At 32.0% G+C, this 25,472-nt stretch overlaps 2 protein-coding genes across 4 annotated transcripts; both read right to left on the reverse strand.

The window, feature by feature from the left end:
* Nucleotides 1-1,108: 1,108 nt before the first annotated feature.
* LOC25485097 (E3 ubiquitin-protein ligase XBAT33) lies at nucleotides 1,109-5,441 on the reverse strand. The gene is made up of 10 exons (XM_013614249.3): nucleotides 5,081-5,441; nucleotides 4,936-4,995; nucleotides 4,481-4,552; nucleotides 4,222-4,406; nucleotides 3,840-4,000; nucleotides 3,701-3,759; nucleotides 3,562-3,608; nucleotides 3,329-3,472; nucleotides 2,441-2,532; nucleotides 1,109-2,116 (listed from the first exon to the last, which is right to left on the reverse strand). The coding sequence occupies exons 1-10, from the start codon at nucleotides 5,255-5,257 to the stop codon at nucleotides 1,575-1,577; spliced, it is 1,539 nt and encodes a 512-aa protein (XP_013469703.1). The 5' UTR covers nucleotides 5,258-5,441; the 3' UTR covers nucleotides 1,109-1,574.
* A 6,928-nt stretch (nucleotides 5,442-12,369) lies between these two features.
* On the reverse strand, nucleotides 12,370-17,979 carry LOC11429203 (homeobox-leucine zipper protein ANTHOCYANINLESS 2). 3 transcript variants are annotated; one of them, XM_024769560.2, is made up of 9 exons: nucleotides 16,901-17,576; nucleotides 16,544-16,770; nucleotides 16,320-16,437; nucleotides 15,391-16,074; nucleotides 15,114-15,215; nucleotides 14,816-15,028; nucleotides 13,880-14,054; nucleotides 13,414-13,781; nucleotides 12,370-13,170 (listed from the first exon to the last, which is right to left on the reverse strand). In XM_024769560.2, the coding sequence occupies exons 1-9, from the start codon at nucleotides 17,006-17,008 to the stop codon at nucleotides 12,787-12,789; spliced, it is 2,379 nt and encodes a 792-aa protein (XP_024625328.1). In that variant the 5' UTR covers nucleotides 17,009-17,576; the 3' UTR covers nucleotides 12,370-12,786. The 3 variants fall into 3 exon arrangements, with proteins under 3 accessions (XP_024625328.1, XP_003592295.2, XP_024625331.1); XM_003592247.4 differs by lacking the exon at nucleotides 16,901-17,576 and adding an exon at nucleotides 17,878-17,979 and having other exon boundaries at nucleotides 12,373-13,170; XM_024769563.2 differs by lacking the exon at nucleotides 16,901-17,576 and adding an exon at nucleotides 17,659-17,849 and having other exon boundaries at nucleotides 12,373-13,170.
* Nucleotides 17,980-25,472: the final 7,493 nt, after the last annotated feature.

A 25,472-nucleotide genomic window follows, 5' to 3' on the forward strand; every position in this document is an offset into this window, starting at 1 on the left:
ATACTTGGTATATCAGACACCCTAAGTTACCTTATTATATTGGTCATCTAACAAATGCTCTAACAAAATCGTTAAGGAACCAATGAAAGAAATTTTTTTTCCTGAAAATAGAAGACAAACACTTTACAAAATAATAAATCAAGGAAAGTTGTTAGCATTACAATTTTTATACATATTTTTTAAAATATTTTAAAAAACTATTTATACTCTAATACAATGTTGTTGTGTGATGCAAGTGATATACTTATGCAAGATTCTCAAAAATGATTTTTTTTAAAATGATTTATTTCTTAAAAAAGGTATAACAAACGGACCTTAAATAAAAACCGTTTTGAGCACTTTTTAAATCAAAAAAACCGATTCAAAAAATGTATCAATCAAAAAATGAAGTCTAATACGTGGCTTCATGGTGAGTTACGAAAACAGATCCAATGAAGAGTTCTAAGATTTTCTATATGATTTTCTTTTTGTTTTAGGCAAATTCAAGTTGTCTATAGTTTTTATATTTTTTCTTTGTTAACTCTCAAGTCTTAGGGAAGGGGATTAATAATCCAAAGTTCAGCCGTGAGATGAGTAAAATCTTGCAAATATTTATATATCTTAAATTCTCCTAAATGATTCGTCTTTAAGTAGAGTTCATTAACGACTTGAATTATGTTAGCTTCTATGCCTTGTTTTTATATCAAACTCCAGGTATTGAGTAGTATTATGAGTGGGTGTGTGTTGCCTTATGTAATTTCTTTCTGTTCAAAGCTCTGAATGTTAGGTTACCAAGCTTACCAACTTTCAAGATAGTGACCAACTAGGTAAAGTAACGGCATTTGGATTTCTTAAAGCAACCCCAGATTTTAAAATATTAAAAAAGAAAGAGCAACTATCCGATCGATATATGCTTTAATTACACTTACCTCTCCTCTTATGTTAAAATATATACTCTTTTTTAATATAAAATAAAAATCCAATAAAAATTTATACTAAACAATAACTATCATAAAAGTGCCCTTTGAAGAAATAAATCAAATAAATCCGGCAAGAATAAAAGCTTGGCCTGCAACATTAAACAAACATGCATGATGCATTCTTAAACTAGTATTTCAGCAGCAGAATGTAAACGTTGATGAAATAAACCTTATAGTCCAAAAAAGGTATTTATAATTTCATCAGCAAGTGGTTCCAATTCCTTAGATTTGTGCTTTGTAAATTTATAAAATTAGTGACAAACATGATATACAGAGGTTAAATTTTCTAGGCTTAAAAAACACCTTTCTTTCATAAAATGAAATCCAATCACAATAAATCACAATCACAATCTCCCGGTACTGAAACTAATTTTACACAGGCTCTCCTACATATCATAAGAGAGCATGAAGATGATGATTGAGTGTCTGAAATACCAGAGAATTGTATCTGTCAACTAGTACACAGCCTCTGAAGTAAAGGAGATCTGCAGAACCGCTTTTCGTCTCTCTGATATATCTACCTAGTTCCACCATTTGAGGCTGGTCAGTAAGACAAACTGTGGAAAGCTCTGTTGATAAAAAAATGTACCTAATATCCACAAGCACAAAAATAGTTCAAGCATTTATTTCCGAATTGCATTGGTGCTCCCTGCTGCAACTTCTTCTACCCCAAAACATATTCGAGCAAGTTGTTTTATCCAGTTTCGGCCCTTCAATTTTATCCTGATCCGTTGTTGATGTCTGTGAGTGACGAGGTGATTCGTCTCTTGTTTCTACGCCTCGTGGTTCAAATGATGGACACGAACCTTCGTTGCAGGTGCATAAAGGCATTGCCATAGATGGAAATGGACTACATGTAACAGGACAGAGTAACTCTGAAGGAACAGAATCAACACAGTTTCTTTGGATCTCTGGTGTGTGAGAAAGAGATGGATGATCTATGTCGCGTGGATGTAATATGCATGGAGTGCAGAGGCCAAGAGACACGTGTAATTTATTTTCTTTTGCTTGGGAACCTGGCAACTTGACAAAAGAGACAATTCCATGTCTACAAAGGGGGCAAGGGATAGAGCCAGGGGGGCCAAGCATTTCAGACGAAACGTTGCTTGTCGAGCAAAGATAGAGCGCACATCTCACACAAAGTTCATGTCCACATCCTGCACGTAAAATTTAATGGCATCGCTTACACCGTTATGCACTATGAAGTACAAACAGGGACACCAGACACGTCGGCACCAATAATATTTGAGAAAATGATATATTGCAGATGATTAGAACACCGCCATAATTCCTCATTTCATACACACAAAGGGTTGATAAATCAATTCACTCTTATAGAATTATATTTCCGAGTTCCAACTTTACATTTTAGATTTTGGAAAGTAGTCTTAAGATAATTACTTCTTTAGGTTATGCATCCATATTTTTACTGCAGAAGGCAAGCAAACAAACAGATATTCAAAAGGTAGAGAATACAGTACCTTCTGCAGCCACTGAACATGGCCTCTCCAGGCATACAGCACAAAATTCAATCTCATCAGAGGAAGTTGTAGATGATCGCAATCCATACTCTCTGCAGTTATTTCAAACTAATCTTAGTCCCATTTTCAACATATGCATGTCCTTCACTTTTTCTCAACTATTGACTAGAAAATATCCTTAGGCTAGGCTTGACTGCAATTTCGATTTTGTTGTAGAAGATTTTATAAATATAAGGGAGCTATGTGGGTTTTCACGAAAGAGGAGAGGTTTTTCTAGTATACATTAAATGCAAGATAGGACAGGGTAAATTACCCTCAATATATTGTATAACGTCATTTCAAATTTTCACTTTGCATTCAATATATTTATATCTTTAACTAAAAGAAATCGCATACACTGGCGATGCATCAAATGCCAACTATAACAGTCCATAACGGCTCAGAGTTGAGCGTCGATATTAGACAGATAACAATCAAAGAACTAAGATATATGTGGTTCGTCGTGTAAAAGACTCATGGAAGTTAAGAAGGTGTGGTGTTATATTTGATATCTACTAAATGAACTGAAGTTTAAAAGGTGCAACAATCTTGTAACATATAATTCATTATTTTCTTTGTGCAGCGAAGCTTAAGGCTACACACTGCCACACTGGTATATCAGTAGTTCAGGAACAGTTACTTCTTTAATCTTTTCTCATTTAAATGAGGGGTTGGTGGAGGGAGTCATACATGCCAAGGGGTTCTGCTAATTATGATCACCAATAATCTGCCAAAAATATCTTCTTAATTGTTGCTTTATCTGTTTGTTAATTTGATTATCTAAATAATTTTCACACTAAACAAAGTTGGATAGACTCGCAGAAACAGACATAGTGAATTGCAAAATACCTGGCTATGTTGAGAACACTCATGAGAGGCAAGGACAAGTAATTTGAATGAGGGAAGGAAGGTGTTACGGCATCAGAAATGGGTGCCAGCAACGGTTCAAGCCAATGACGCCCCCACATCCGAGCAATATCAAGAGGAAGCCACCTAAGTAAGGAAGAAAGAAAATCAAATTAGTATTGATTTGTGATAAAGCAAGTGAAGTTTGAACTCAAATACCCTTTGAAATGAATTACCCGTTGCAATTCAAAGCCATCCGACTTGCACCTCTTGCAAGGAGGATCTGAAAAAGAAAAACATTATTGTAGGATTCAAAGGAAAGAGCCAGAAGGTATATAAATATCATGCATCAAATCTGAAGCAAGCAATCCTTACCTGACAGCATTTTAAATTTCCCCCACATGCGGCGTAATGCAAAGGAGTGCTTCCAGCCCCTACATCAAATTACATTAGTCCAGTTGAAAGGGAAAAACAACGAGGAATTTAGCAATAGCATATAAAACAAAAGATATACCTATTAAATCCATTGATGTTCCATAATGAAATGTCACAGAAGACATATTTGCATTAAGATCAAGTAGCAGTTGCACACAATCAAAGTATCCATTTAACGAAGCCATGTGAAGGGCAGTGATACCACCATCAGCTGTCTTATTTACAAACTTGGACAAAGCACTGCACTGGAATAAAGTAAATAAATTGCTAGAATAAAACATAGACGAATAAAAACTATAGTTAAGTCGGGCCTTAAAATGTTACAGGAAAGAACACCAAAATGGAATCTCAATCTCACCAATCCCACAATTAAAGTATCTATATCTTTCTTTCATCTTCTAATTATTCAAGTGGGAAGTAATATGTAATTGCATATTACATAATGAAAAGGAAAGATGTACCTTTGTTCATTTTTGCCTTTTACATTTGATCCACCACCTTGTTCGGCATCTGATCGAGCATGTATCACATCATAAGGAGCACTCGGAACAAAGTCAGCCACAACAAGTCTAATACATCTTACATGCCCGTTCATCGCTGCAAAGTGAAGAGCTGTCCTCCCACTAAGATAATCAGCTCTCATAACCTGATATTGAATAGACCACACACTAGTGATTCTTCATCATGAAAAACAGAAGAAAAAAAATTAACAGAACTCACATTGCATCTGAAGAGTAAAAGTGTTTGCACAACTTCCCAATGACCATATCTACAAGCTTGCATCAATGCCGTCTTCAAAATTCAAATCAATGATCAAATTAAACCATATTTTTCACTCAGTAAATCAAACACATGTATCAAAAATAAAAAGGGGTGGATACATATATCCAAAAAATTCTAATATATCTAATAATTCAAGCTTCATGTTGTGGCGCTGACATCTATTGATCCATGCTAGATCCAATATTGATCTGATTGCTTATCAATTATCATAACACACACTCATAACAGCAATTTCGCCGAATAGAATCATATCAAAATATTGAAAATGTATATTTTAATTTCATCAAATATTTAAAATTTACAACTAAATATAACCATCTAATCCATTAAAACCATTATATCATGCAATTCATGTTTCAAATCAAAAGAGGGACATAAAGAGAGAGTGGTACCTGGCCAGAATAATTTCTTGAATTAACATCAGCTCCATTCTCAAGCAACAATGCAACAATCTAAAACAAACCCAACAAAGAAAAACAAATAAATAAACAAACTTTGAAGAAAATAATCAAAAGGGTTAATCTGAATTATGAAAACCTCGTTATGACCCTTTGCAGATGCAAAATGAAGAGGAGAATTAAGACCACCAAAAGTGGAGTATTTAGCAAGATAAGGGTTACAATTCAAAAGCATCTTCGCCTCAACAAGGTCACCATCCCTCGCCGCCGATACCAGTCTCTCGCCGGAGGCAGAACATCCGAAAGAATTTCCCATCCAAGGGACACAAAGAAAGGTCAACGTTGTGAAACAAACCGAACAAAAAACGTTGTAATAATATGTTTGTTTTGTTTTGTTTTGTTTTGTTCACGCAATGTGTGTTGTGAAGGTGGTGATGATGACGTGGAAGGTGTGTGTGAGTAAGGTTGTTGAGACTTTAACCTCTTTGATTGTGATATGTGAGTGTTGTGTTGTTACTTACTTGTTACAATGATCGCTTCTTTGTTTTGTCTGAACCAGGGGAAAAAAAGTTAATTATACTTTACTTTCTCTTCTTTTGTTCTTTTCTTTCTTCTAACTAATCTCAATCACTTTAAACAATTTAGTTGGCAGTTTCACTTTAATGTTTTTTAAAATAAAGTAAGCCAAAATACAATTGGGTCCATAGTTTTAAAACTCGAATCGATTATCATTTCGATTTGGTAATGCTACTAGGTTACTGATTCGCTCGTTGAACCATTGAATCATTGGTTGAACCGCATAACTAAATCAGATTAAATCGAAAGACTCAGTTGTATAATCTCATCATTATAATTTTTTTGTATATGTATTAAATTGAATTGAACCAGATGACTTCATCAATAAAAAGAATTAAAAAAACTATGGCACCTATAAAATGTCAAAAATCATTAAGAAAACTTATATAATTTTACAAATTGATTCTTCAAATGCAAACTCATTGATCATGACATGTATATTTTTTTCTCAGAAAAAAAAAATGTATATTTTATTTATTTAGATATTATACAATATTTTGATAAGTAATAAAAATGTCTTAAAAAGTTAATTTTTTCAAAGGAATAAAAAACGTATTAAAGTATATAAATGACAATTTTGTTTAAATGACATTTTGTTTTTCTCTAAACATTTTGCTATTTAATATGGTAACCCACATTTTAATTTGACGATATGGTTATAATATAATTTTATAAAAATTTGTTTAATAAAATATTATTTGTTTATAAAATCGGTCCGGTTCATAGAACCGTCGGGTCACCGGTTCAGTCTGAGTTGCACTGGTTCACACCGAGCTAACTGCACAACCGATCCAAAATTTGATCCGATCCGAATTTTAAAACTATGATTGGGTCTTTTAGAATCTAGTATATTACATGTGTAACTGATTGGGATCATCTTTCTTTGGATTACATATTGGTATAAAGTTTTTACCGTATTTTAACAATGATTAATTTCCGTCGAAGGATCTGTGGGACATATAAGGTGGTTCTTCTCTCTTAATCAGATTTTTGTATAGTGTATGAGGTAGAAATCAAAATCGTGATATCATACTTTAGGGGTCTAAGACCCTTACCACTTGGTTCAATTTATCGTTGGTTATTGGGTTGACTTGCTATCGACATTTTTACAATTTTTGAAAAAATAGTGCTGATAAAAATTTAAAAATTGTCTTCTAAATTAAAATTCATTAAAAATATTTATTTAAATATGTAAATTTAATAAAAAGAGATTCAATTAACTTAAAAATTTAAAGTTTATACATTATAAACTTGATTAAACTGATGGAATAAAATTTGTGTTTAATTGATATTCAATGTTTTTTTAGGGGAATTGATATTCAATGTTAATTCGAAAAGTATTTAGAGTAAATTACACTCCTCTCCCCTCAAAGATGCTTGAATTACACTCCCCTCCCCTCTTATGTTAAAATATACACTCTCCTCCCTTGAAAAATAAAATTTATACTCCCCTCCCTTATAAGATTCTTGAATTACAACCCCCTCCCTTAATAATTTAATATGCACTACACTTTAATCTATTTTAAGATAAATAAATATTGTTATGATATATATAAATTTTGAATCATCATTTAAGAAAAATTCATTCATTTCTTTATAATTGAAATGTCAATGATAATTAAATTTAAATATTTTTCTATTGATTTGATAATTTAGAGTATAAAATTAACTTTTAAATAATCATGATTTATTGTCTTTAGTAATTTTTCACATATTTTAATTTTATTTTGGGTTGTTTCATATTTTATAATAGGGTTTAAAACTACATGTTAATGAAATTGTGAATTAAAAATAGCGAAAAAAAATGTATTCAATTTTTTATTATATTAAAATAGACATGCAATACTATTTTTTCCCGAAGTGTGTTAGACTATTATTATTTTTCTAGATTATTAGAAATAAAGTAATTATTGAGGGAGTAAAGTGTAGATTTTAACATAAGGGGGGAGGGGAATGTAATTCAAGCTTCTCTTAGGGGAGGGGAGTGAAAAATTTTCTAATATGTTTTGAATAAGAGGGAAAGGGAGTGTATATTTTAGAGTAAATTACACTCCCCTCCCCTCAAAGATGCTTGAATTACACTCTCCTCCCCTCTTATGTTAAAATATACACTTCCCTCCCTTAAAAAGTAAAATTTATACTCCCCTCCCCTATAAGATGCTTGAATTACATCCCCCTCCCTTAATAATTAAATATGGACTACAGTTTAATCTATTTTAACATAAATAAATATTTTTATAATATATTTTAATTTTGAAATACCATTTAAAAAATATAAATTCGTTTATTTATAATCTAAATGTCAACGACAATTAAATTTAAATCTTTTGTTATTAATTTTATAATTTAGAGTATAAAATTCACTTTTAAATAACCATACTTAATCGAATTTAGTAATTTTATAAATATTTTAATTTTATTTTGGGTTGTTCATATTTTATAAAAGGCTTTAAAACTATATGTTAATGAAATTGTGAATAAAAAATAGAGAAAGATAAGTATTCAAAATTTGATTATATTAAAATGAACCCGCAATGCTATTTTTCATTGAAGTGTGTTATATTATTTTTTTGCTAGATTTTTAGAAATAAAAAAAACTATTGAAGGACTAAAGCGTAGATTTTAACTTACGAGGGGAGGGGAATGTAATTCAAGCTTCTCTCAAGGGAGGGGAATGAAATATTTTTTAATATGTTTTGAATAAGAGGGGAGGGGAGGGAAGTGTATATTTTAACATAAGAGGGGAGAGGAGTGTAATTCAAGCATCTTTGATGGGAGGGAAGTGTAATTTACTCTATATTTAACATAAGAGGGGAGGGGAGTGTAATTCAAATATTTTTTAAGGGAGAGGAGTGTAATTTACTCAAGTATTTATTATTGCCTCCAATCATAACTTTTAAAATACATACTAATGTGTATCCCAATAACAAGTATTGAAACAGTCTAACCATTTGTGTTTGCAGTTTGGCAAATGAATTTAGGCTTAATAGCAATTTTAACTCCCTAACTTTCTCAAAGTTGTGATTTTGACCCCCTAAGGAAAAAACTACAAAACCGCCCCTTAAGTTTTGCATCTATGGCAGTTTTGGCCCCCAAAGTCAATTTTGACTCGGTCTATGCTAACGTGGCACCCTAAGTGAGGTGCCACGTTTTTTTTTTTTTTACCCAAAATTGGCCTTGGGGGGCCAAAACTGCTACAGTTGCAAAACTTATGGGGCAGTTTTGTAATTTTTTTTAGGAGGCCAAAATCGCAACTTCGTGAAAGTTAAAGGACGAAAACTACTATTAAACCATATATTTACTGTCACGGCTATCTCTCGGTTCAAAGAAAAACATTTTTGAGTAGCTTTCGAATTTGGCCAAAATTAAAACATATTTGAGTTTGTAATGTTAAAGATTGACATAATTACGGCGACTCACCATAATTTTGATATAATTACGACAACATGTAATTTTGATATAAGTTGTACTTTTTTTTTTTTTTTTGCAATAAGAATTATTCTTTAAAGCTTCATATTTTGTCAAATTCACGGTCAATTGTGGTGGTTAAATATTTATATTTATTTTTTCAAGTTGTCATGTTATAGTTACAAAGTTTCAACAAGATGACATAATATTGCAAATGAAAGAAGAGTAGTGTATATATATAGGGATGATAGGCCCTTCAAGTTGTTCAACCCTCTAAAATAAGTTAATCAAGAGTTAGCTCAAATCCAAATTAAAAACAAAGGTCGGGTCGTAACCAACGATAGATTTTGTGTCGTCAGAAGTTATGATCCGATCAATCCAAGAAACTTTTGATCAATGCAAGAGACTTATAAAGCAACTTTCATACACAGGTATGGAATACGGTTATGAATCTACGGCCGCTGAACAATGTAACCACGCTTATAACGGTCAGATCTAGAGTGTATGTTTGACTAGACCATAACATCTACGATGCAAAATTTAAAAAATTGACCAAACACCTTTTGGATAGAACTGTTTTCCAACTAGGGGGGTATCATTAGTCCGTAGGGTGCATTATAAAGTTTATGGGCCATGAATCTAGGTGCATCAGGAATTTTACTTCATATATATTCAGCGTAGCTCCATTACACACCCAATGAGAACTGATAAGTGTCAAAATCTTGCAATGAATATTCACAACAAACAAACCACGATCAAAGGGTAGTTGGGTTCTAGATGACAACTATTGAGTGCATTCAAGGATCTTAATATCAAAGCGTTCAACAAAATAAAGCAAAGTTTCCATCATATATGAATGCAGAACGTGCAATTTGTTGTGGATATGTTAATATGGTCCAAGTGAGCCAGTAGTAAAGCTTTTCAAACAAACAACGACTATCACTCACTTTGAAAGGTGATTTGCTAGCTTCAAATGGTCAACAACTTTCAACAAGATGTCAGAGAGTAAGATTATCATTGATCCTATTAACTAACATGTAGCAACATGGGAAAAAATCAACAAGAATAAGAGTAGTGATATTTGAACAATCATTTGAAATAATTTTTATGACAACTTCTTTTTTCTCAATTTTCATTGGTCAAAAACAATGGAGAGAGAAAAAGGAAGAGAGGGAATAAAAGCATAATGTGAATATGAGAGAAAAAGCTATCAAAAAGTTGTCACAAAGTGGTTGTACAAATATCATTTCTCCAAGAATAATGATACTTTCAAATGATAGTACATGATAAAAGGGTTAATTATCTTGTAAGAAAAGTGTAACGTACTGCCATGTGTTTGCTTGTTAAGAGTGAATGAGTGAGAATAGAGTTAAAGTTTTGTGGACAATGTACAACCTTATAATAGTATATCAGGTATATGTTCTTTTAACGGATAGTACTGTGAGTAGAGACAACTCATAGATTCTGCATTATATATGTATATATATATATTTTCACATACGTATAGTTCTAACAATTTTTTTATAAAAAAAGCTTTTGTCTATAAATGTGTGATGTGTTATCAAATGTCTTTTTTTTTTTTTAAAAAAAAAAAAAAACTGTATAAACCAAATTGACTAGCAAAAAATACATTGAGGACTAAATTAACTAACTAAAGACACATTTAAAGATCAAAATGACTAATGAAAGACAATTTTAAGTTTGCATTTGTCATTTTAATGCATTTAAAGACTACTATAACATCTTGCATATTTAAAAATTAAAACCAATAAAGGATGGAGGCACAATTTATAATAACATAGGTCTTTATTTGTCATGTCATGTATTTAATTCTAAAAAAAAAATTGTTTATCAAAATTAAGTGCAGGTCATTGCCCACACATCCCACAATGTGAAATACTCCAACTCATTACAATTAACAAGCAATTGATTTCAGACATTCAAAGGAATTATTAAACCAACTAGAAAAATGCAAACCTGTTTTTTTTTTTTCCTATCCCTTGTAATGACCTAGCCCCTTGAAAGTAGCATTATGTAAACAATAATAATATTGTCACAGTCAACAAAATCCCCATGAAAGTTGCAACACAACACGGTTCTTGGCTAACCATAATGCCCATATTATTGCACACCAAACTAGTGCTCTTCAATTTCTTTCCTTAAAGTAGTAGCATCCCAAACAGTGGCAAATTACTACTAACAAGTTCTATATGTTCATAATTACTACCTAATAGGTCACCCTATTTGTGTAAAATCTACTTCAATTGAGCTATTGCCGCCCATAATGGTCCCATGAATGGCAGCCAATTATTCTTTAGGCTTGGTATATCATATATGATCCCTAGGAACATGGCAAAATAATTATTTTATTATTGTAAATACCTCATTTGTCTTTTTTTTTGTTGGGTAGCTATAATACCTCGTTATATCTATAATATTAATCGAAGAAAAAAAAACTCAATAGAAAATTAACAAAAATGTTTTAAAAATACATGTGTGCAGTTCCTTCCTACTTATGCTATGCATCTTTAGTCAAAAAAAAATCTTGTATTGAGTCAAAAGAAAATGCATCTTGCAAAGCGGGTATCACCACAAAAATTCAAAGATGTTGTACAATTTTTTTTGAAATTGAAAGAAATTAAAACAATGGATAAAAACCAAGCAAGTATACTAGATATTATGATACAGAAACTACTCACACAAGCTTGATTAGAAAAAAAATATTAAGATTACGTAAGACTCAACTCAATTGACATTGTCAATATTACTATAATGCACATTTTAAGAAGTTTGAACTTGGAACTTCGCAGTTTTTTGTGTGAATTTCAAATCGCGTTTGCCACTTTGTCTATCGACTTTTTTAAGACCTAACTCAAACAATACCGATATTACTAGATTTTACACTATCACCTGAGATTGAACTCATGACTTTGCAATTTTTGTGTGAATTTTAAATGATGTTTGTCACTTCGTCTACCGACCTTCGTAAGACCTAACTCAAATGACAATACCAATATTACTAGACTTTGCACTTTCACCTGAGTTTAAACTCATGACCTTGCAATTTTTTTGTGCACTTCGTCTACCAATAAAAATCTCAAGAATCTAAATACTTAATAGTCATCTAATTTGAGCAATATTTAGAAGTTAATAGTAATTTCCTACTTTTCTCCCCACGAGATAACTTACTCTTAATGAGCAATTAGAAGAATCTCTAGAACGTCTAACATTTCAGGTAAGGACGGTAGAATCCAAAACAAACTTGTCATCTAAAATGAAAGAAACAAACACAATATCGTTTCACACTACTTATTAACACTTGGCATAAAATGGTTATAAATTTTTTGTTAACTTCTGGAGGAAAAAGGTGATAACGACACCTTTTGAAACTAAAACAATTTTAGTATACCAAATAAATGAACAATAAAAAGAGAAGAAAATATAAAATACCAAAACATGAAAAATGCATTAAAAAAAAGTCATAATAGTTCAGCAGTTCCCATTTGCAAGTTGCAACTGTAAAGGACGGCATTAATAACAGAACAGACACATATGTTTTGGATATGTATGTAAGAATGCAAAGACTAACTCGCAGGTCAACAAGTCAATACCCGAACCAACATTACTAGAAAACTTGTTTGCACTTGCACTCTCACAAAGTGCATGCATGCATCACCATCAGCAACGCCACGAGTTCCTTTTTTCGCGGTTCGTTCTTGACTCGAAACCTTCCTTAAGCGACCCTTCCTATACAACCAAATGTATAACCCCTTTCTCCCCAGTTCAAAAAATTAATAAAACCAAAAAACAAGTTCACAAAACAAGGTGTATCAGCAGCATTGCATTAACAAAATGGTTTTGTTATGCAACTCTAAGTGCAGCTTTGATCTTCTGAATGGTGCATGAGATGAGATTATTAACAGTATCAACTGACTCCATTGTGAGCTTAGCAGTTGGAAGGCTATTCACCAGAATTTGGAATCCAACTGTGAGCAAACTTCCACCACCATCGCTAGCACCACCTTTCTGTAATGTACCATTTGACATGCCATAGCCAGAGGGATCATTGCCATCAGGAACAATGGCAAAGCCTGAAGGCAGGAGTGCAACATATGCAGAATCTCCACCACTCATCACCACATTCAATGATTGCCCGTCAACTGGTGCATACACCACCACTGAGCAAGATGTATCCATCCAAGTTTCTTGCAGAATCAACATGCTGCTATCATTCGCATTAACAGCCTGCAAAAACAAAGATTCCTGGTTTTAGTTGTATTCATATTCATATGAAATCAACATGCAAACAATAGTCTGACGCTAACTCAATCACACAAAACCGATCCTAACTCAATCACACAAAACCAATCCTAACTCAATCACACAAAACCAACTTAAAAGGAGGATTGTTTAAGCTTTATAAGTCCTATTTATGATTTCTCTATAGCTAACGTATGATTTGGACTTAAACGGATAAGTAAAACTTACATTAGCACGAAGGAGAGAAACACAATTTCCTTGCCCTTGTCCTTTGGCAATGTGAACCATCTCTTGCATGGGTCCACCATTAGACAAAATGTCCCACTCGCTTCTAAGCCTTTCATCACGCAGAAAATCAAACAGTCTTTGTCGTGAAACGGGCATCCAAACAGATGTTGCAGCGCTGAGCACAATACCGGGAGGCTCGCCAGGGTCATCAACATTTTTCCTAGTCATAACTCTCATGTCATCACTCAGAGTCCCCATTTGGAGGCTGTCCCATTTTCTAGCAGATGAAGCACAAACCCCGGAACAGAAGTTGTTGGTCATACGTTGTGCCAGCTTCAACATGCTTCTTCGACCAGCTTGGCTCAAGGCTGCAAAATCAAAATGCCAAATTTACACCATTTAATTAGTAGTTAACAAATGATTAGAAAATATAACGATTTAAATTCATGCATGTGATTTGTTTTACCGGTGTGATCATCATTTGAGATGGAAGAGGACATGAGGATAGCCAAGCCTTCACACTGCCTTTGGAGGGTGGCGATCCATCTATGAGCGCCAAATCCAAAACCGGAAATGAGCAACGGACGATAGAGTTGGTGAACAATACTCTCATCATACTCCCAGTGCTCAATCCAAGTGACCTACAAGAGTGCAACTTATCTTGTGTTATTAACCAACATACTCGATGCAATGATACAGAAATATTAACTATTTCAGAAAATGTTGACATAATGCCCTAGGCTAATTATAAATTATAAATTAATAACTTATGAAAGATGTTTGTATAGGATTGAGTTTAAATACAAAATTGATACAGATGTCAGAAGGATAGAGGTGAATCCCGACACACTTGGCAGATTATAGAATTTTCATAATTATTATAGTAAGTTATAAAATCTGTCTAATTATATTAAAAGGCACAGATTAACACAACACATGTCTCCATTATTTTTTATATAGCATTAGCAGCAGAGAACTGGATCCAGGTCATATTGGTCTCGTACACGGTAAAAAACAAATATTTTATACTAAAGGAGACAGGAATAGAAGCATCAACTGTATTGTTTATACAGCAAAGATTGAAAAATCCAAGATTTAAAATTTCCATGCAGTTTTAAATACTAAAAGATGCCAAACAGATATATGAAGTTTCAAAGCTAAACAATATAAGCCTTGATTCACTAATCTCTAGGAGTACTAGAAGTGGACAATCTAAGTACAGACAATAAGCATCTTCCCAACTAAACAAGTAAAAAAACTACCAAAAAACTGATTTCTCGGGCAAATTTCAACCTTATTCTATTTAGATAGAGCAGTCACTATAAAGAAAACACACTTCAAAGTACAAAAAACGCAAGATAAAAGAAAGAGACAGAAAAAAAAAACTTGGATTAGCACTTACCTTGGAGTAACCATTTGGCATATCCTGCACAATACAGCCAGAAGGAAGTCTTCTGCAGCTTATGAATGGTTGTGCATTAGAAGGATCATGACCAATCTCAACAGAAACATCAACCACTGCCCATACACCTTCTGCATGCTGCTTACAGAACCGAAGGATTCTCACTTGACGAACCGGGACTAGTGGTGAGAGCAATTGAACCTCGGTATGCATCTGAAATTGCATAATCCTAGTAAGCTCCAGCAAACCAAGGCACATTGAAGCAAACTTATATACAGCAACAGAAAAAAAAACGTACCAAATGTATAGCACCATTTCTGGTTCCACCGATTCCACCAGATAAAACATCAAGGTTGGCAGATCTAGCAATCATAGACTGAAACATATCTGCGTATCGATTCTATTCAAGAAAATAATAATCAATTAAAACGATATACTAAACAAACCTACACAAACATTGATGGTAATTAAAAAACAAAAACTGTATCGCTCAGAAAATGGTGGCTACAAAATTTCCTATCAAAATCGGTTAAATTACAAAGAACACCATGAGGTAGAATATTTGATAATCATACCGCATCCATCAAAGTTTCCACAAGTGCTAAACTGTTGATTATTACTATCCCAGTATCTCTCGTAGCTTCAGTGACAAAGCCAGCGGGTTTAGGACCAATACAAGAAGAAATCAACCGTGCATACTCTTCTTGATTCAACATGTCTCTCTCTCCATCCAAACCCTTAATCCAAACAGGACTATCTGTCTGAGCCATCTTTAATAATTCATCCATAGCAGCCAATGCTAGATCTATTAGAGCCGATCTCTCAAGCTGAACATCACTACTACTTCCCATCAATCCCATTGGTGAACTAATACCAGGCATTGAGCGACCATCTCCAAGATCAAGTCCCATTGGCAAAGGATTGCCGAGGGAGCTTGAACCACCACCAAAACCATTCCTTCCAATACCAAGTTCCAGACCAGAATTTGAGGTTGGTAGAGCCATGGGATTAGCCAATGATGATATTGGTTTGCCAAGGAACTTGTTTGTTAAGGCGCATATACGGTTCAATTCATCCTTTAGACGAGCGTTTTCAATTCTAATCTGGTGCTCTTCAAACAATATTTGGCCAGGAATTGCTGGTCCACCACAGTTGTTACATATTGGATTCACCATTGCTTCTTTCATCATGCTATTCTCCCCTCTTAGCTTGTCATTTTCCTGCCTAAGCATTATGTTCTCATGCCTTTCCAGTTGAGTCTGATTCAACAAAAACAAAGTCAGTTAATTGTTACAAATTACAGTATCTATATTAATACAAATGCAATAACTGTTGTGTTTAACAAGTTTTTAAATCACATTTGTAATCTTTGATATTATGGAGAATCACAAACAAAAGCGGCTTAGGCAACCTTGTTGTGGAGACATTAAAAACCTTAATGCCGCAACTCAGATCGCGACTGCAGATTTTTAAAAGAAAATGGAACATGATATTTAACATTCACCTTCATTTGGGTTCGACGATTCTGAAACCAGAATTTGACTTGTTTATTTTCCAAGCCAAGTCTCTTGCTAAGATCCAACCTTTGTTTTTCATCAGGATGAGGACACTCCTTGAAGAAACTAAAAAAAAAAAACCAATAAAAGAACAAAACACATCAACCACATAGAACCACATTAGTTTAATAAAAAAGAAATAAAATGGCAAGAAATTGAAAAAAAAACATACGATTCAAGCTCTTGAATTTGATTAGGAGTGTGTCTGTGGTATCTCTTCTTCCTCTTGCGCTGACCATCATCACCACCATCCTGATCATCACCAGATAATCCTTCAAGATCAAAGTTATCGCTTCCGGACCGGCTTTCATACTCATCTTCTCTCATTCTCCCAAGCAGACCAGTATCTAAACTATCACCAGTGAGACCAATCTCACTCTGCCCCTCCATTTTTCTTTGCTGTAGAAAACAATCTCATCAGCAACAACAAAGAATAATGAATGAATAAATAAATAACCAACATGCAAAATCAAATCCAAAAACAATAAAGGTTAATAAACTATAAAATAAGATATAAGATTAAGCATACAGTTGAGAAGAAAGTAGATGGATTTTGCATTGAACTAGAAAAGGGTATAGAAATATCAGTGACAAGTCTTGCAACCTTACAGGAACTGTTCACACTCTCAAACCCCATAAAAAAAATAAGACTTTTTTTTTCTCTCCTAAAACTTGTCTGAGAAGAATACTACTCTCTATTCCTTCCATTCTGACTCTTATGTACTCAAGTTTATTTTTTTAATACCAGCAATCGTCACTATCACTTTTGCCAATGAACTTTTCAGTTTTTGATTCCACACAACCCTTTGACTTTTTGACCCTTTATCTCAGATTAAGCCAAAAACTGACAAAGATTGAATTTTTTGATTAAAAAAGTAGAAAATAAGCAAAAAGCTATTTCCTTGTCAACACCCCACAAACAAGACTTTTATCTTTTCTTTCTCTCACTTCAGCCTAATCCAGAAAAAACAGATGAAAAAGGTTACAACAGGACAAGAAGAAAGTGTCTTCCTTTCTGATCCAACAAGGTTCACACATACTTCTCATGTCTGAACCCACAACAGCAAGAACAGTGACACATAAGGGAAAGAAAAAAAGTCTCTAATTTTCTAATATTTCACACTTGACCAATTTCTTGTCAGTATTGAGAATTTTGACAGAGACCCTGAAAGAGAAAATCCAAAAACATTGCATGGAAGAAAAAAAAAAGAATTTAATCAAGGATTGTCTTTCTTTTTCTTTTTTTGTAGATAAAAAAAGACATCAAAATAAGGTAAAGAAAAAAACCTTATCTCACACACATGTATCTCAAAGTCATATTCACACACAACACCAAATCTAAGCAAAAACAACTGGTTGACATTTCATTCTCTCTCTCTCTCTCTTTCTATTTCTCTCTCCTCACACAAACACAACACAACACTGATGATGTTATAAGTGAGAAAACAAAGAAATGAAGAAAAGTTAGATGGTTACAAACCAACCAAGGTACGAAGAAAATGATACCTTTTAATTTGACAGTGAGAAATGTAAAAGGACCCAAAAACAAATAGGACTGATGGGTTCCACAGGAAAAGAAAAAGTTATGGTTTTTATTTTCTTTTCAAAATGAAAATTAAATTTATGGTTGATGAATTTGACGGTAGCTGCATTTAATTTTAATAATGGTGAAAATCATTTATTTTGATTTCAAAAAATCATAAATATTTTCAATTAAATCAGCACTAGACATACATTGGTATTTGATATTATTATTATTTTTCTTTAAAATGAATGTGTTTTGTTGAGATTGTTGTCACAGATTTGGATCTGTGGAAGAGAAAAGGACAGATAGAATAGTATTATAGTGTGTGACATAAAAAATGGTATCTAGATTGAATAACAATATTAAAAAATGATAGTGGAGCTGACTTACAGTGACTATGTGAGGTAATCAGAAAGTCAATGACTTTTTTCTATCTTGATTCTTGATATTTGTTTTTTGTTGCTATCACAAAACCCCTTTTTAGCTTTGAAATTGAATAATCCAACACAATCTCCTCCTCTCTCAATCTTGTCAATGCCAGCTTCTTCATGCACATATGTGCTCTCTTCCCCTTCTTTATATTTTTATTTCTCTCTTAATGGTAATTTAATTTTCGAGTTTTTAAAAAAAAATTATGCAATCATTATTTGATCAAAAGTACTCCTCCGTTTTTTAATATAAGCAAAATTGATTTTTTAGGTTCATTCATTTAACGATGTATGTGGTTCATAATATAAACCACATACATCGTTAAATGAATGAACTTAAAAAGTCAATTTTGCTTATATTTTGAAACAGAGGGAGTATCATCTTTTATTTTCAAAACAAAAATTTTTATTTGTAAATACCTTAGTCATTGTTCTGAATGCACTTGTTAGCAGACTCATTAATTTTAGATAATAGTTTAGTTATTTATTTATTTTTATTTCAATTTTGTCTTTTTGGTCCATTTGCATATAGATTTTTTTTTGTCAAATCTGCATATTGATTTTAAGCTTCAAATTCATGATTTCATTTTGTTATGACATTTCAATCTTCAAATATATGGTATTTCATCTATGTTTGTATATGAATATTACTCCATCCGTTTTAAAATGAGTGTCGCTTTAACTAATTGCACACATATTACATAATGGAATAAAATAATCATTAGACATAACACTTTTACTAAACCGCCCTTACTTTATAAGAAAAAGACAAACTTAAATTTACATTGAAAACTTGAAAATTTATATGCAAATGGACAAAAATGGCAAAATTTAAATGGAAAAAAAAAATAAACGATCAATTTGTTATTTGAAAAATTAAGGGACTAAAAGTGTATTTTTGTTATTTTTTTATTAAACTTGAAATTAATATTTCATAATTATTTCAAAAATTATTAAATGTTATTGAAGATTTTTGTTTTTGATAAAAAAAAAACGGGAAAAAGTTTGAAAAAGAAAAAAAACTAAGAAACTATATGAACGTTACTAAGCATGCAAACTTGGAATATGTTATAAAAAAAGGCTTAATGATGTGTTTCATCCTTGCAATTAGGCGTCATTTAAAAATTAGTCTTTGTAATCGTTAATCCTGACAATTTACACTTGCATTGTTTAATCATTTAAAATTTCGTCCTTTGACAAACTTAATCACTACCAAGTCATCAAATTAGCAAAATGGCATGAGAATGGACAAAAATACCCTCGTCTTTATTATGAGAAGAAGATGAAGACATGGATAAAAATGTCATTTCACGAATGGATGACGATGATATTTTTGTCCATTCCCATGCCATTTTGCTAATTTGATGACGTGGCAGTGATTAAGTTGGTCAAATGATGAAATTTTAAATGATTAAACAATGCAAGAGTAAATTGCTAGGATTAGCGATTACAAAGACTAATTTTTAAATGACGCCTAATTGCAAGGACGAAACACATCATTAAGCCTATAAAAAAATAAGACTTTTATTAAATTCATTAGAAGGAGTTTCTAAAAAGTAAACATTAAAGGAATTAAGGGTGAGAAATTTTTTAGCAAGGTAGTTGATGTAAATATCAACAACTAGCCCTTTCTTCCTCTCTTCTCTCCTCCTCAAACCCTATCTGTCACTCCTTTCTTCTTCTTCTTCTTTTCAGAGGGGTGATTTAAGGTCAATTTTGACCCAAAAATCATCAATCCGATTGTTTTTTCCTTTTATCCTAATTGAATAAGTTATTTCACATATTTTTGGTTTTCTTTCGTTTGTTTTTGTGATTTCGTCGTCTTTGAACGACTTTGTTTGTTTTGATTTATCGTCTTTGTGCGGTGTATTTTTTATTTCCCGTCTTAGTGCGGTGTTTATTTGATTCAGGTTGAAAGATTAGCTTTTAGCAAGTGCAGATCCGATCAATGACAATGACTTTGGCGTCATCAACGTTGCAGATCCGGAGACATGAGTATTCCGAAGACAAAAATATAGTTATATTAGTCATATTTGTAGGCATAGGTACTTTGCCATTTTATGCTATTAACATGGATGCTGTGAGTTTGTTCATAAATTCATCCTTTTTGTTTTTAGCAAATTTGGATTTTTATTGTATTGATGTACTCTATCAATTTGAACGAACGAATATCTTTTATTTTGTAAAAAAAAAAAAATCTTAATTCGCCAAGTAGTGTGAAATTCAAATTTTTCTTTATTAGTATTTATTTTATTTTATTTTGGTAGATAGATGAGATGACAAAACCATCATAAACTCCCATACATAAAATAGAGGTACCGGGGTTCTAACCCCGATTATGACGTATAACCTAACAATTTCGGCATTTTTGCAGTTGAGTTAGGACTTATGAGACAATTAGTATTTATTTTATAAGGACTATATTAAATTTGGTATTTTCATCGATAAATTTAAAATTAAATTAATAATGTCGATAATATACTTGATAAGAGACTAAAAGACACATGAACTTAATAAATAATTTACAATTTTAAAGATTGTTTTGAAATATTAATAATGTGAAGGAGAAGATTTATGGTACTACAATTTGATAGATCAAATGGAGTATTTTCTCCCATTCATATTATATGTTACTTTATAAATAAAAAATTATCTCATAAGATAATTTTTTTTCTTTGTTTTTCTTAGGTTTCTTATCTCCCTTAAGGATCCGTTGGACCCGTTTAGTGGTTAGGATAAGGGATAGGAGAAATTTCTTCTGCTTGATATAATCATATATGAAATATTATTGCACATTAAATGTGTGTATTTTCTCGGTCAACGTTCAAACTTAGTTTTTTGAATAGACTCGCACATTTTAATAGAGTCTACATTTGTTGGTCATAGTCGTTTTAAAATATTTAAACAAAAAAAAAAGGTACCAAAATATCTATAAAATTTTATTTTTTTTGCTTAATTTTAATTTTGATCCACATATTTTCACTCACTCGCGAAATTTATATCTCCATTTTAAAATCACTCGGTTTTTCCCCCACCAACATATTTTTTACTAAAAAATGTTGATGCAATATATTTTAAATGTCATTCCATACAATCTAATGATGTAGAGTGATCAAAACTTTTGAAATTACAAGGAAGCTCATTAAAAAATTTAATTTAAATATGATCACCATTTTTAAGGTCAACGATCTTAAAAAGATACCAAAATTGAGTGATTTTTTAAAAAGGGAGACCACAACTGTAATTAAACTTTTTTTTTTTATCAGCATATGAAGTATCAAACACCACATGAAGACTAAAAAAATAGAAAGGCTTTGTTTGAGAGTTTGGAGGGGAGGAGAAGGAAGGGTTTCGGGGGACAAAAATATAGAAGAAAATTGAGAAATCTTTCACATTTTTTGAGAGTGATAAATTAATGCTTCTGATTAATATATTTTTAATTTTGGGAATTTTATAACAACATATATTAAATTTGAAGAATTCACATAAACCCTCCCAAATCCCCCAATACAATTTTTTAGTTCCCCAATGGAGAAGGTTTTATATTTTGAAGAAAAACAAGCCTCTCAAAACCCTACCTCACAATGTCCTTTATTTTTTCCACTTACTCCTTTTTTTTTTTTTTTTTTTTTCTAACCCTCCCCTCCCTTCCCCTCTCAACTCGCAAACAAAGCCAAATGATATTATTTTTCTTTTTTGACAAATCAAAATATTCTATGTGCAAGTGCAACTGGGAAGATTTGATTCCAAAACATCTTTCAATGACGTATTTCTCTTAAAAATCAATGATATTTATTTATTCCATGTATCTATATATATAAAGAAAATATCATGTTTTACCTCTTTTAGATGGACTTTTTCTCTTTTCAAAATTACTCTTAACTTTCAATATAAATAGCGCATATAGCAAATGAATATGAGTAAATTAAAATATTAAAATAAAAGTGTTACAAACACGATATGAGTGTATATATATACCCAATTTTTCCCTTTATCCATTAAAAAGTGTAACAAATATACAAGAAGTTTTTACCTAATATATAAATAGAAATGTTACAATATAAGAAGTTGTTCGATTTGTCTTAACGAATACTTTCAAAATATAAAAATTTTATAATTCATTAATATAATTAAATAATTAAAGATATTATTGTTCCTCGTCGTGAGCGTAAACCAGCTGGTAGGGACAATTTATTGTAATATGCAGAGGTCGGAGTTCAGACTCCAGACACCCCACAAGTGATTGACTGCAGCGTCTATCTAAAAACATAGTTTTTTTTTTTTATAGATTTTTTTTTGACAAAATCTTATTTGTTAGGAAAATCTAATAATCTAATAATAATATGTAAAATCGTAGTTCAGCCAATTGACATAAATGTCCTTTCTTATACTCATGATCATCTTAATTTTATGTGATTAACAGTAATTTTACAAAATATAAAATCATTTTTTAAATAAAAAATATAAAATCAATTTGTTACTCTTTATTCTCCTTATTATCTAATTCTCATAAATATAGGAAAAAAAATAATGTATTATGACATAAATATAGGAAAATAGTTTATTCTCATATACTTTAATTTCTAAATTTCACTAATTTATTTATAAAAAAACTAATAAAAACACTAAATTAATGTCGATATTATTAAAATAAGAGTCTTGTTAATGAGTGCCCACATGACACTCTTTAAAGATTCTAAAAGAAGAAATTATTTCAGAAAAATGTCAAATATTTCAATTTTCAATGCATTGATTACACAAATTTTCAAAAAACATTATCATTTAAAGGTCTTAAAGAGTGCTCTGGAAGAACACGTTAATATTTCCCTTAAAATAATCGGTAGTTTCAAAATTTAAATATATTAATTTTCTCATAAAAAAATCTCATATTAGTAAATATAAAATTAGTTTTGACAAAATCTTAAACACCTTAAAATATTGTGTTTGGTTATTATGCAATGTTAACCGGTGCCTCCGGGGCAATGACTAAGGAAACTAGGAAAAGAAAGTTTTAAATTAAAAGTGACATTTTTTAGATATTTAATGAATTGACTGCACAAATCAAAGTAAACAACTAAAACAGGATGCTACATTTCTTTCAAATATAAACATAGTAAAATTACTATTTATTTCAATCATCTCATGTCATTTATTTAAGTCTCAATGCAGCGGAAAATATTTAAATTCAACATCATGTTGGCACAACGGCCTCAACTTAAGCAACTTATTAGAACCCAGTTTAGACAATTCTTCAACATAAAATCATAATAAATACGTAACACATGAAAAACAAGCAAGATCCTCATCCTGTTACGTATCAGAGCGACCCTAAGACGACACGTGAGAGAGTCAACTCACTTCAACAACTATCCTTGATTAATCTGCACGTTACCCACGTAGAGGCAACATTCAAACTGAAGGGGTGTGATTTCACATTAAAAAATAATAAGCATATAATTCATCAAATGCATTTAACAACTTAAACATCATCAATTAATAATAATAATAATTCTCCATATAGTAATTCATTAACAACTCATTGACAAATGACAACGACAATGCGACATTAACGACTTCGACTCGACAATGCAACTTCAACTTCTTAATCATGCATGTGGTACCAACCAGGGCGTCAAGCCTCAACATATAGAGTATAATTATACTCACATGGCATCAAGCCCTCAACTTAAAGAGCAAATAGGCTCACAGGGCATCAAGCCCTCAACGTAAAGAGCAAAGGCTCATAGGACATCAAGCCCTCAACTTTTATGAGTATGCATGGACTCAGCAACTTACAACTTAGACAACTTCAACAACTTATATGATTCCAATATCTTGGAACAACAACTTACAACTTTGCAACTTAGACCAACACTTGCAATTAAATGATATTAATAATCAATAACAGCAGAGACTGCAACATAAATCAACTTGTAACATAGCCACATTAATACTAACAACTTGGATGATATAAACAATAACAATTTCCATATCATACATTTTCAATATAATATATAAATATCTCAAACTAACCAACAATCATTAATCATTTTATTTCAGGCTCTCTGTAAATCTATAACTTAATAAACAACTTCCATTCCTATCCCAAGATCAACTCACAACATCACATGCGACAAAGATCGCAAGAACCCTAAACAAGGTTGACTGCCACTGAGTAGCTCGCGAGGCGAGCCACACTACTCGCGATGGCGAGTTCAGAAAAAGGGGTACTCGCTAGGACTGATGGCTCTCGGGAGTTTGACATTTTTCACTCAAAAATATCATTTTAAACTTCACTATGCCCAAATTTAATCTAAAAACTTGCCTAATCATTCCTAAACAGGTTAAGGCACTCAAAACCATCTAAAACTTGACCTCTAACATTAATTCACGAAATCATGTTTTACTCACTGGGTAACTCGCTATGGCGAGCGAAAACTAGGTTCACTCGCGAGGCGATGGGAATTACTCGCAAGGCGGGCGATGAAGTTCATCACTCGCTAGGCGAGATCAGCTACTCGTTATGGCGAGCGATGAATGTCAGCTCGGGCAGAATGCAGATTTTCTCAAAAACTCACTCAAATCCATGGTTCTAACCGTAAAACTGATTCTAATCATTGTTCTATTAATAGTCTAAAGTCTGGACACTATTTCTACATCAATTCAACAAATTCCTACTCTTAATTAATTAATTCTCCAACTTTAACCTAATTCTCAAATTCTCAAAACTACAACCTACAACTTGTTAAATCCACTTTTCAGAATCATATAACTTATAATTAAAGAAGGTTAGTCTCACCCTTACCTTAGGTTAATCGATTGCAAGCTTCTCCTCTTTGGTTATTCTCTTCTCTTGTTTTCTCCCTTTTTCTCCAAAAGCTTGTTTTACGTGAAAACTATTATGACCTTTGTTTCTCCTATTTATTTCCTCAACCCTTTTTATCTTATTTCCACTTATTCCACTAAACTCTTATAAATTTCAAAACAGCCCCCACAACTTAATCTTATTTTATTTTCAAATCTTATTCTATTAAATAATAAAATAAATCACTTAATAAATCAACAACACATCACATAATCATATAAATCACATAAGTCATATAAATTGACTCTAGACTCAATAAAATAATCAAATAATTAAATAGGGC

This window comes from Medicago truncatula, chromosome 1 (genome assembly GCF_003473485.1).
Source record: "Medicago truncatula cultivar Jemalong A17 chromosome 1, MtrunA17r5.0-ANR, whole genome shotgun sequence".
Taxonomy (NCBI): Eukaryota; Viridiplantae; Streptophyta; class Magnoliopsida; order Fabales; family Fabaceae; genus Medicago; species Medicago truncatula.